The sequence below is a fragment of the Gastrolobium bilobum genome, unplaced genomic scaffold (assembly GCF_033153095.1).
Source record: "Gastrolobium bilobum isolate Gb01-03AN ecotype WA unplaced genomic scaffold, APGP_CSIRO_Gbil_v1 utg13341, whole genome shotgun sequence".
NCBI classification, from domain to species: domain Eukaryota; kingdom Viridiplantae; phylum Streptophyta; class Magnoliopsida; order Fabales; family Fabaceae; genus Gastrolobium; species Gastrolobium bilobum.
Genome location: NW_026896144.1, coordinates 126,213 through 139,065, shown reverse-complemented (window position 1 = coordinate 139,065; position 12,853 = coordinate 126,213). Strand labels below are relative to the sequence as shown.

Here is a 12,853-nt window from a genome sequence, read left to right as displayed (position 1 = left end):
AAAAATTCCTCGGGTATCATCACCACCAATATTGGTCCCATTACCTCCTCTAAACTGAAGGGTTCTGATAACTACAAGAATTGGGCCACCTCTGTTCGTGTTTGGTTCTTTGGACAGGGGCATGGGCGTCATCTCACTGTTCAACCTACTGCTATTCCTAAGGCTAAGAAATCTAATTGGGAAAGGATTGACAAACAACTTCTGAGTATCCTTTGGCAATCTATTGATCCAATGTAACACCCAAATTCTAACAATTTATAATAGCATAAATAAATTCAATAATTTTATAAATAACAGCAGAAGTTCAAAATAATCAAATTTGGGAAATGTTACCGCCGCGCTTGTACTATTGTCAAGCGCAAGGCTAGACTTTATTACATTAAAACAAAATTAAAACTAAAGTCAAGAAATAATTAAAATTTAAAAGCTCATAAAAACACATCTTTAAATCCTAGAGCTAGCCAGAAAAGTCTGCTTCGTCATCCTCACTGCCCACTGCTAGCCTAACCTTTGGTACCTGTTTCACTGAGTGTCTGCTTCCCCCGTAGGATCATCGCAAACAACAAGACATAAACACAAACGTCAGCAGAGCTGGTAATCCTAATCAAAATAAATAAATTCAAATACAATTATAAAATAAAATATAATGAAATAAGATAAAATCGAATAAATCAAATGGAAATTTAATTCAAATAATAATCTAATATTTCAACAAATAAAAATATTTAAATCAAACTATTTTGACTTATCAGTTATCATTATTAAATTATTTAAGTGGGAAGAGAACCATGGTAGACCCGGGAAACCCTGCCAGTCTACCCTGTGACCCGGGAAACCCTGCCAGTCACAAACAAATCACATTGGCCATAATCAATTCACATCTTCCTAGTTTGCACACCTTTTCCCAAAGTTGCTACTAGTATCCTGGGAAACCCTGTCAGACACCACTTTGGGAAGAACGGAAACAATCTTTTTCACATCAGTTTCACATCGGAGGCATAAAGCCCAAAAGTTGTGTTCATCACCTTGGGAGGTACCATCCCAAAGCTATCCTCCCACTATTAATTTATTTCAAACACACTAATAAAATTCCCAAATATGGAAATATCATATATCGGTTATTTAACAATTCAAATTGATATACGGATAATCTGCTTCCATTTTGAAAATATACAAAGCAATCAATAATTTGTAACAATTGTAAATTTACATTGATTAACCACAATCTAAAACAATTGAAACCATATTTAAATTCACGAAAAACAAACACAGATGCATAATGACAATTTTGAATTCAACGACGATATTCCACAAAAATTAAAAAAAAGGAAAATTGGTAAATATATGTGTGTGTCTGCAACGAAACAATTTGAAGCTAATTCACGAAAATCGAGACGACAATTTGGGTTTAAAGTACATTATGTAACAATTGCTTTCTATTGTATATAATATTCAAATATCATATGTGCAACACGATCGTGACGGAACAAAGAGTTTATTCAACAACCAGATTTCAAGAAAAACAAAAATAATAAAAATAAAAACCGCCTTAAAAATCAGAATAAATTATGGGTTCTATAATAGAATCTAGGGATTAAGATTACATACAATATATTTCATATAAAACAACCCTACGATATATTTAGGATCATAATTACCCTATCAAAATTCATATAAAATTAACCTAAGACTTCTAAGGATTAGGATTACACATACCAAATTTCACATAAAATATAATCTAAAAATACCTAGGGATTAGGATTACCTGGTCTCCGTTTTCGCTAACTTCTAGAAGAAAAGAATAATTTGGGGCAGAGAACCGGTTGGTAACCAGAAGAATATAAAAATAAAATAAGTTTTTGAAGTAAGAAGAGATAGAGTAGTAGTAGAGGAGAAATGTTGAAGAGTGAATTGGTTTGATTAGACTAGGCCTCTATTTATAGTTGAAGTTTTGGACTCGGATATGGGTTTCGTGCATTTATTTCCTTTTTCTTTATTGATGTATTTGACTCAGATATTGGCTTCATACATTATTTATTTTTATTTTTTTTATTATGGCTCAGAATATCGCTAACTCATTACTGACTCATTATTGATTCAATGCTGACTCATCATATCTAATCAAATTATGTTTGTTGACTCATCCTAATCCAATCAAACATTACCAATCAACTAATCAAACATTAAAGCATAATGATCAATCAATTAATAATTCAAACAATCACAATTTATCACACATTATTATTATTATTACTAATTTATAATTTATTTCTATTATTAATTTATTGTATTATAAATTACTATTATTTTCCTGGGATATTACATCCAATCATTTTGGACATCTTTTATTCTTTTCAAACATGCTATGAAATGTGGGAGGAAGCCAAACATCTCTACACTAGTGATATCCAGCAGCTCTATTCTATCATGTCTTAATTCATGAATTTGCGCAAATCATATGATATTCAGATGGAGACATATATTGGCAAAAGTCGATCTTTGATGCAGGCATACTTGGATATGTTGCCTTGCCCTTCCGATGCTTCTGCATATAGAAAACAGGTGGAGCGTCTCTTTATGGTTCCACTCTTTTTGGTCTGCCTGAGGAGTATGATGTTGTCCGTGACACTATCTTGACTAATGGGGGTCCTAGTTTATTTATCACTGACCTACCAACGTCTCTTGAATCTCAACAAGAAACCAATTACTACTCTTGATTCATCTTCTGTTATTGATTCCACTGCTCTTGTTTCCCGTACTGACTTTCTTGGGAACAGTGGACGTGGTCGCGGCCCAGGCGGACGTGGTCGGAGACCTCGTTATAATTATTGTCAGCAACTTGGTTACTTTGAAAATCGTTGTTACACGAAGTATCCTCACCTGTGACCCTCTCATGCAGCAAATATAGCTTAGTTAGACACTACTTCATCAGGTTCAGTCTATCTCTCACCTGCGGACTATGCAGCACTCCAGACTCTTCCCAGAAGGGCTTCTCCTCAGTCTCAGCCTCCGCTCCAGATAATGGTAATCTCGTTGCTTGTGTCTCTCATTCTACATCACTTGGTGCTTGGATATGATTTAGGTGCTATCGATCACCTCTGTGGTAATAAAGAACTCTATACATCTCTTACTTATTTTGATCATTTACCTTTTTTTACGCTTGCTGATGGCACTAAAGCCCCTGTTCGTGGGATTGGACAAGCTCGTCCGACCTCTTCTTTGACCTTGACATCTGTCTATTACATTCATGGCATCCCTTATAACTTAATTTCTGTTAATAAATTGGTCCACTCCCTCACTTGCACCATTACTTTCTCTAACCATTCAGTTTCTGTGCAGAATCCGAGTACGGGGAAGACGATTGAAGTGGGTCGTGAGTCACGGGGGCTTTATTATCTGGTTCTACCTCGTCCTTCAGTGGCATGCTCTCTCACAGAATCTCCACAACTTAGCCACAGTCGCCTCGATCATCCAAGTCTCTCAAAATTGCAGAAGATGGTTTCTCTTTTATACGGTCTTCGGTCTTTAGATTGTCTGTTGTGTTAGCAAGGGAAGCACACAAGCTCCTCCTTTGCCAGTCGAGTCAATAAACAAGTTGATACTCTTTTCTCTCTTATTCATTCAGATATTTGGGGTCTAAGTCGTACTTTGCCTGTTTTAGGTTTTCGATATATTGTTACTTTTATTGATGATTATTCCCATTGCACTTGGATTTATTTAATGAAAAATCGTTCTAAGTTATTCTCCATTTATAAAAAAAAATTCTGCTAAGGTTCATACTCAATTTGGTGTTTCTATTCGTATTTTACGTAGTGGTAATGCTAAGGAATATGTTTCTTTTGACTTTTCTAATTTCTTGGCTACACAAGGTACTTTACACCAGACCACTTGTCCTCACACACCACAACAAAATGGGGTGGCCGAATGTAAAAACAGACATCCCATTGAAATTGTCCGTACCCTTCTTATTCACATGCAAGTTCCTCTTCACTTGTGGGCGACCGCATTCGCCTTTATTTTTCTCATCAATCGTTTGTCTTCCTCTGTGCTTAACAATGACATTCCCCATAATCTATTATTTCCAGATGCTCCTCTATCTCCACATGTCTTTGGTTGTACCTATTTTGTTTATGATCTCACTCCTAGTAAGGACGAGTTAATATCCAAAGCCTTTAACTGTATTTTTCTTAGTTATTCTCGTCTTTAAAAGGATTATCGTTGTTATTCTCCTGATCTTAAGTATTATATTGTTTCAGTTAATGTCACTTTTCTTAATGAACAACCCTTTCATTCTATTCCATCTCAGTTGTCACAGGTTGATCAGGTTCTTCCTACTCCTTTTCTTGACTTGTCTTTACCAGCTGCAGGTGACTCTCTCCCAAAGGAAAGTGCCTCCATCCCTGGGGATTGCCCTTTTCTAACCTATCAGCGTCGTCAGAAAGTGTCTCCTGCGGACTTGACCCTAGGTGACTCATCGCCTTCTCCTATCACCTCTTCGCTTCCGGCTCCTTCACCAGAGGCTCTTCTCATTGCCCAAAGAAGAGGTATACGTACTACTCGTAATCTTTATCCTCTTTATACCTTTTTAAGCTATAACCGTCTTTTTATTCCTCATTTCACCTTTGTTTCTAGTCTTTCTTCTGTTTCTATTCCTAAGACCATAGGTGAAGCACTTTCCATCCAGGATGTCGCCAAGTGATGCTTGATGAGATGACTGTTCTTCATTCCAATGGCACCTGTGATCTTGTTCATGCTCCTCCGAGGAAGTCTATTGTTGGTTATCGGTGGATCTTTACTGTCAAGGTTGGGCCTAATGGCCATGTTAATCATTTCAAGGCGCGCTTAGTCGCCAAGGGTTTTACTCAGATTTTTTGTCTTGACTATAGTGACACGTTCTCTCCTGTCGTTAAGATGGCGTCTATCCGCCTGTTTCTTCCCCTCGCTGTTGTTCGTCACTAGCCACTCATTTAACTAGACATTAAAAAGGCTTTACTTCATAGTGATTTAGAAGAAGTTTACATGGAGCAACCACCTGGCTTTGTTGCTCAGGGGGAGTCTGGGATGGTGCGCAGACTTCGTAAGTCCTTATATGGCTTCAAGCAGTCTCCTCGGGAGTGGTTCAACCATTTCAGTTCTGTCGTTCAGGCTTTTGGCTTAATCTGCAGCAAGGCTGATCATTCTGTGTTTTATAGGTTCACATCTCCTGATAAGTGCATCTATTTGTTAGTCTATGTCGATGACATCATTCTCACTGGGAGTGATCAAGCTGGGATTCGCCAGTTAAACAGTATTTGTTCGGTCAATTTCAAACAAAGGATCTTGGTAAGCTTCGTTACTTCTTGGAAATATGCCTTAGATATCTTAGAGGAGACGGTATGTTGGGGTGTAAGCCAATTGATACACCCATGGATCCTACTATCAAATTATTGCCCGGACAGGGGGGAGCTATTATCTAATCCTGGACATTATCAGAGGTTGATTGGGAAGCTCAATTATCTCACCGTGAGGATCCTCCGGTACATCAAAAAAGCACGGGGAAAGGCTTATTATATTCAGATCAGGAAAATACAGAAATTTGTGGTTATTCAGATGCCGATTGGGCAGGTTTACCCTCGGATAAGCCCTCTACTTCAGGCTATTGTGTTTTCCTTGGAGAAAACCTGATTTCTTGGAAAAGTAATAAACAAATTGTTGTCGCCCGATCTAATGCAAAGGTCGAGTATCGTGCGATGGGAGTTGCTACCTACGAGCTAATCTGGTCAAAGCAGTTGATTCGGGAGCTCCATCTTTGTGAACAGAAATAGCTCATGACACTTATTTGTGACAATCAAGCTACGCTACATATATCATCTAATCATATATTTCATGAGAGAACCAAACATATAGAGATCGATTGTCACTTCATTCGAGAAAAGATTCAGTCAGGAGAAATCAAAACGGCATTTGTCAACTCCAATGATCAACTCGCTGATGTCTTCACTAAAGCCCTTAGAGGTCCTCGGGTTGAATACATTTGTAACAAGCTAGGTGCTTACAATATATACGCACAAGCTAGAGGGAGAGTGTTAGAGTAGTTGTTAGAATAGTTCAAATATATATAATAGAATAGTCCCACATCTTGTATATGATAGATTAGTTTCCGTATTTGTTAATATAAATATATTCCCTCGGTGCTCCTATTAGACACACAATTATCCAATCAAAAGTGTTAGGATACCATTTCTTAAGGGACATTCTAGAAAGAAATGTACAGAATCAATCACTCAAAACACTCATGTTGAGTCACCAAGGCAGTTAGATGGAGAATATTCTGGAAGGGAAATTCTATTAGAGGCAATGAAGGGGAGTCACACGTGGAACACAGGAATGCTTAGTATAAATAGAAGGAAAAGAATGAGAAGGAGGTTGGAAATTGGGACTATTTTGGAACTTGTGAGAAACTCAGAACTCTCGAATTTGTTCAGAACCTATCTTACTTTTTCTTACTGTAATTTCATTTAATATGTAACTAATTCTGTAATTTGCTTCCATGCTAATTCTGTAATAGCAATTCCCTGTAATTTTCTTCCATGCTAATTCTGTAATTTTTCCTTTCTACAAGACTTCATGTACGTGGATGGTCGAGTATGATTTGGATTCGGCTGTAACAATACAATCTCACTTGTTTCTCTTTGTTCTGGGTTCTGATACTTATCAAATTGATACGAATCTTGGGAGAACTTCACTCTAAAAGCTACTTATAAGGTAGGAAAGCGCAAAGTCCATATAAATAACACACCAGACCCTTATGTTTTCGATGTGGGACTTAAGTCCCATACCTTACAATTGGATCATAACATTCCACCATACTCCACAGCCCCTGTGCCCACGCGGGCCTGGTTTTGCGCTAGTATTTTACTAGCGCTAGTGAACATTGCAATGCTAACGTCACCAACCGCGCCGTTCGATTGCAACCAGGAGACATAGTAGAAGACTCTGATACCAAATGATGCAAACCTTAGGAGAACCTCATCCCAAAAGCTAGCTCGTAAGGTAGGAGAGCCCAAAGTGCATATAAACCCCACACCAAATCTTTATGTTTCCTATGTAGGACTCAAGTCCCATACCTTGCAATTGGATCATAACATTCCACCTCCGCAACCCGGCGCCCACCCGGACCTGGCTTTTCACTATTTTTTTACTAGCCTTAGGTGAACACTGCAATCTAGCGTAAGTCTCATACCTTAGACTAGGATCATAATATTCTACCACGCTCCGCAGCCCCGGTGCCCATGCGGGCTGGCTTTGCGCTAATCTTTTACTAGCCCTAGGCAAACATTGCAATGCCAGCGTCACCACCCGCACTGCTCGATTGCAGCCGAAAGACATAGTGGAAGGCTCTTATACCAATTGATATGAACTTTGGAAGAGCCTCACCCCAAAAACTATCCCATGAGGTAGGAGAGCCCAAAGTCCATATAAATCGCACACCAGAACCTTATGTTTCCGATGTGGGACTCCAAGTCCCAAACCTTGGAGTAGGAATCGTAACAGACTTCAATATTGCAAAAGAATTTATATATCCAAGGAAGGTTGAGACAAATGTCCAAGCAGTTGTGGTTGGAAGTGGGGAAGACATTTGGGCAGACAATGTGAAAATACTTGTGCAAATTCAGTAAGCTTTTAAAGAAGAGGGAAGTACTACAGAGGAGTGATGGGATCCCCGCGGAAATTACAATGCTCCTTGCACAAGTGGGACCCTATACTACAAGCAATGGGATCCTGGAGGATGATTTTGGTCAGCAAGCTTTCACCTTGACGAAAATGTGAAACTTTGTGAGGGAGGTATTGATACGACACCAATTCTAAAAGAGTATTGTAGGAAGCATTATAGGAGATTCCCACCCCTCGATGCTGACTCAGCAAAATGGTTAGTTAATAAAGAATATACTAGAAGTGGGTATAGATAATAAATAGAGATGAAAGAAATGAAGAGGGCAGGCAATTATTTTGGATTCGAATAGGAACTTGGGAGAGAAGGGAGTCTCTAGAATTGCATTCATTATCTGTAATTTCATTTTGTCATTTACCTTCTTGATTTCTTGTCATTTCTGCACTTTGTAATCATCTTATTTTAGTGACTACTGCCATTACTGTATGTAATTTTACTTCATACTTTCAATATATAAAATCTGGTTTATCCCGGAATTCCTTTGTGTCGCTTTTATTTTTTGTTTCTGAGTTGAAAATCTTATCAGTTTAACAAATAAATTTAGCAATAAAGTTTGTTTGGTACTCACATCTCCATGATCAACCAAGTCAGCTAGTCGTCCTCCATTAGCCCATATTTGATCTATAACACTGAGCACCTTTTTGTTTACCCTCCATTTCGTATTGCCAAGGGTATTAAGGGCCTAAATATAAAACAATACCAGAGTTATTTTCAGTAAGTATTAACTGTGAACAATGAACTGAGTCACAAATGCACAAATATAAAAAACAATTCCAACCTCAAAAACCGGGTCAAGTTGATTCCTTGGAGCCCTTTTAACTGCTTCACGTTGCTGCTTTGCTCCATGTATTCTCATAACGTAAGATGGCAAAAACAAGTACGCTCCTTTGTCATACCTACCAAAATATTGCAACATTTCTAAGAAAATTGAAAATTAGAAAGCAAAACGGCAGAACTTAGTCACAACTCCTAAGTCCAAGCTGAATAACATTATGGTCCGATTAGAAAAGACAAACTTAGTAAAACATTGGAACTGCAAACTAATGAGATGTTTGAACTTTTTCCTATGATACAAATGTTGCTATTAAAATTGTTGCCGTTATACAATACAAATAAACTAAGCTAACCAAAACCACTCCCTATTAAACCCCGATTAGCGAGGGTAGGAGTGAGGGCAATCCTTGTACACAGCCTTACCCTTACATATTTGCAAAGAGGTTGCTTCTTATATTCGAATACGTGACCTTTCAGTCACAAAGAAGAAGTTTTACCATTGCTTCAAGCTCGCCCACTTATATAAACAAAGCTTAAAAAAAAATCACTCCCTGTTAAACCCGACTAGTGAGTGCGAGGTGGAGGCAATCCTTGTACGCAGCCTTACCCTTGCATAATTGCAAAGAGGCTATTTCCTGGATTCGAACCCATGACCTTTCAGTCACGAAAGAACAGCTTTACCACTGCTCCGGTTCGCCCCCTCTTCTTAAATAAACTAAGCTAACATAGAAAAAAAATAAAAAAATACTTCAATACTCTATAATAAATGAAAAACAAATTAAAAAGAAAAATTATTTGTATAAATATGTGCAGTACCCTGTCCAGTTAGTAGGTGGCACCAACATTGGCATGTAGGGGATGACCATGTGCCTGGCCTGTTAATGGCAACACATTTTGATGTTAGCATCAGTCTCATGAATTTATGAATGAGAAAGCAAATGTATTATTGCAGATAAAAACCATAACAAATCTGTCTAATAACCTACTTAAAGAAATCTGGACATGACTTCAAGTACAAATAATCCCTAGAGGATAAAAGATCACTTACAGTCTTTTCAAGGCCCTTTTGCACCAGAGGGTCACATTCAATAACACCGTATCTCCTACTTCCCTGTGTATCAGTTGAAACTGTTTTAAGAGTATGCTTAAATGCAGGGTGTATATCTGGTGGATCATCTCCAAATTGATTGGCAGGTGGTTGTATGTAGGCTGTTTCTATTAACATTTGCATCAAACGAGAGCCAACCTGGAAGACAAATAACTACATTGAAACACGAAAAGAAGAACCTTCCTTGTTCGTAGGTACAATATAAACATTACAAACCTTTACTTGAGCTTCCTGACCCCATGGTTTCCAATCATCTTGTCCCCGAACTATTCCCATGGCTTGTTGCTTTTTCTGCTTCTTTATTAAACTGGCAACTTTTTTCCTAAGTCTCTTCTGCTCTTTAACCATTCTCTCTTTCTCTTCAGTCAGTTTGCCTTCTTTTACAGGTGCAAGATCAGAATCTCCATCAGGCTTCCCAACAGGTGTTCTCTTCTCCTTCGTCTTCTTTGTCTTCTCCATAAATCGGTATACCCTAGCCTGATCGACATATAAGGGTAGGATTTCAGCTAATGAACACTTGAATATTGTGAATTTACAATAGTGACATCTCACTTGAACAACAAAACTGGAATTGACCACATTATTTACTGAACATAAATTCAACTGGCTGTAGGCATTTGAGTGATAGACACTAGGGAAGAAACACCATGCGTATCATGTTAGATTATAGAAAGGATACTTAAAAATTAGCTTAATTTATTTTTTTTCTCTACAGAAAAAAGGCCTTCAAAGTTCACCCAGTCATGTTAGCAATATAAGGCAAATGACCGAAGAAAATTATTATATAGAATATAAAAGCATAAAATAATTATATAGAACACAAAATCTCAGAGCAGAAAGTAGATGTTTGAGTTCAGATAACAAAATCATTTATCTTCTTCGATTTACATATATCATATAAAAGTATAATTTACCTCGTGTTCAATGGCTTCACCTATTTGACAAGCAGCTTGGATCACTCTTGCAGTACCTACTCCATTACTATTGGTCATCAACAACCCCATCAACTTATGCATCGTAATCACAGCCATCATGTCTGCAGGCAACTCATTGAAATAAGGAGCATGGGATGACCTCTGCTTGCTGTCTTTGCAAAGCTCTTGATCCGAAGCAATTGCATTCATTAAAGGTTCAAACCAACCAAGGAACAATGACTTCATATAAGGTAAATTGGGTGCAAGCTTCTGCTCACGCATGTCCTCCAACAGTTCCTGATACTCTCTTGCTGCCTCTTCCCATGCCTCAGTCTCCATCTTTATCTGCCTCCTCCGAAGCATCTTGTATTTGTAGCTAGCCATGCCTCCACCTATGTTCTTTTGGTGTTCCAATTGAGATTTTCCCTTTTCTTCTTTCACCATTTCCTCTAACAATTTGTGAACCTCATCAGACCCAGAATAATCATCTTCAGTATCAGTGGATTCAATAGCCTCAGCAACACTAGCATGACCTCTACTGAATGTCAAAGACAAAGAAAAATCAAAAGAGGGGTCTTCAGAAAACAAAAACTTGGATCGACCCAGTTCGTTTTTCGAAGTAAAAACACCAACTTGATTGAAACCCAGAAATGGGTACCTCGATTTCACCCTTGTTTGGGTCTCGAGGGGCCCTGTTTTCTCGGGAAAATCCGGGCGCTGAGAATATCTCTGGGAAGTAGAAGAAGAAGAAGAAGAAAAGTAGAAGGATTCAGTGGATAGATTGAACTTCCTTGAGGAAGCTCGCTTGGCTAATTTGGTCCACATTTTGGTGATGGAAGCCACCAATCGAAACTTCAGTTGTGGCCTTGTGGGTAGTAGCAGCCGCCTTTAAACCCTTCATAAACCTGCGTCTTCTTCTGTTGCTACAATTTTTCAAACCGGTTTCGGTTCTAACCTGGATTCCCTTTTCGGGTCTTTACTAAAACAATTGAGTGATTTGGTAATTCACCCGGTTGGTTTCGCGCAATGACGAACATGGTAATAATATATAGGCAAACGGAGATAAGTTATATGAACGAGTACAAAATGATGTCGTTTTGGGACAGAAATTAAAGTATTTTTATAATTATAATATATTGTAAGGTTATATTAATTTTTATTATTATAATTTTTTAATCTAATAATCTCAAAATAACGTCGTTTTGAGCTCATTCGAGTTAATTTTATTTCCGGTTGACTGGAGAAATACTTTTCCCTGAAAATATTTGTCAAAAAAAAAAAGAAATAATTATCACTATTAAACGGTTAAGGGGTGTTTGATAGAGGAGAAACAATTTTTACCTAGATTCCCTTTTCGGTTCTTTACTAAAACAATTGAGTGATTTGGTAATTCACCTGGTTGGTTTCGCACAATGACGGACATGGTAAAAATATTTGTCAAAAAAAAAAGAAATAATTATCACTATTAAACGGTTCAGGGGTATTTGGCAAAGGAGAAATAATTTTTATCCAAAATTATGATGAGAAAGTAAGTTTCTCAAGAATTTTATCAAAAAGTTGTTGGTAGGACAAAATATTCTCAAAAATATTGGATTAATTTTTCGGATGCTATGTTTGATGATTGATTATAAAATATTGTTATGAATATGGGATAATTTTACAAAAATAACCTTCCCACCAATCAACCCCCTCAGTCTCTTCTCTCTTTCTGCGGTCTGCACCGTCTAACTTCTCGATTGATTAGATAAAAAAAAAAAAACCAAACTTGAAATTGACCCACCAAACCAAATCAGGCATTCCACTCCGAAAGTTATTACTATGCAATAATGTCTGCCTAGTTCGTTTCAGCAACAAAAACCTTCAAGAGAAACTAAAGACATGCTTTGAGGGGATGTTATTGTGAAAGTTGTACTTTGCGAAACTAAAAACTCAAAAGAAATAAAAAGAAGGGTAAGGGAATAAGTTATTATTATTTTGAATCTTTTGATTATGCAGATGAGATGGTGTATAGGGAAATCTTCATGCGTTTGCACGACAGGGAGAGGATGAAGACAACTGGGTAATTTTGTCCAAAATAATTTGCAAATATTCCCACCGGGTGGGATTCCGAAAATACGACCCTTGAGGTGATATTTTTACATGGGATTCTGCTTCACAAATTGAAATCCCGGGAATCCAATTTTCCTGAAAAAAAAATTTACACTTCCTTATACCAAATGTGGGAAAATAACAATCCCAATATCACTTTCCCAGGATTCCAAAATAAACCCACATACCAAACACCACCTAATGGTGTGTTTGGGAATTAAGAAGGGAACAAAAATAAAGGAATTCAAGGGGAAAGAA

At 37.6% G+C, this 12,853-nt stretch overlaps 1 protein-coding gene across 2 annotated transcripts in view; it reads right to left on the bottom strand.

Moving 5' to 3' along the window:
- LOC133298008 (DNA-directed RNA polymerase 1B, mitochondrial-like) overlaps positions 1 to 11,383 on the bottom strand; it is a 43,889-nt gene extending 32,506 nt beyond the window's left edge. Inside the window, exons 1-7 of one of the 2 annotated variants that reach the window (XM_061497247.1) lie at positions 11,166 to 11,182; positions 10,508 to 11,045; positions 9,810 to 10,070; positions 9,534 to 9,731; positions 9,302 to 9,360; positions 8,490 to 8,607; positions 8,280 to 8,393 (exon numbers count right to left, since the gene is read on the bottom strand). In XM_061497247.1, the coding sequence (XP_061353231.1) occupies positions 8,280 to 8,393; positions 8,490 to 8,607; positions 9,302 to 9,360; positions 9,534 to 9,731; positions 9,810 to 10,070; positions 10,508 to 10,951 (1,194 nt within the window). In that variant the 5' untranslated portion in view covers positions 10,952 to 11,045; positions 11,166 to 11,182. Of the gene's footprint in view, positions 1 to 8,279; positions 8,394 to 8,489; positions 8,608 to 9,301; positions 9,361 to 9,533; positions 9,732 to 9,809; positions 10,071 to 10,507 lie in introns of both variants that reach the window. The other variant, XM_061497246.1, reaches the window with a different exon arrangement.
- Between the last annotated feature and the right edge of the window lie 1,470 nt (positions 11,384 to 12,853).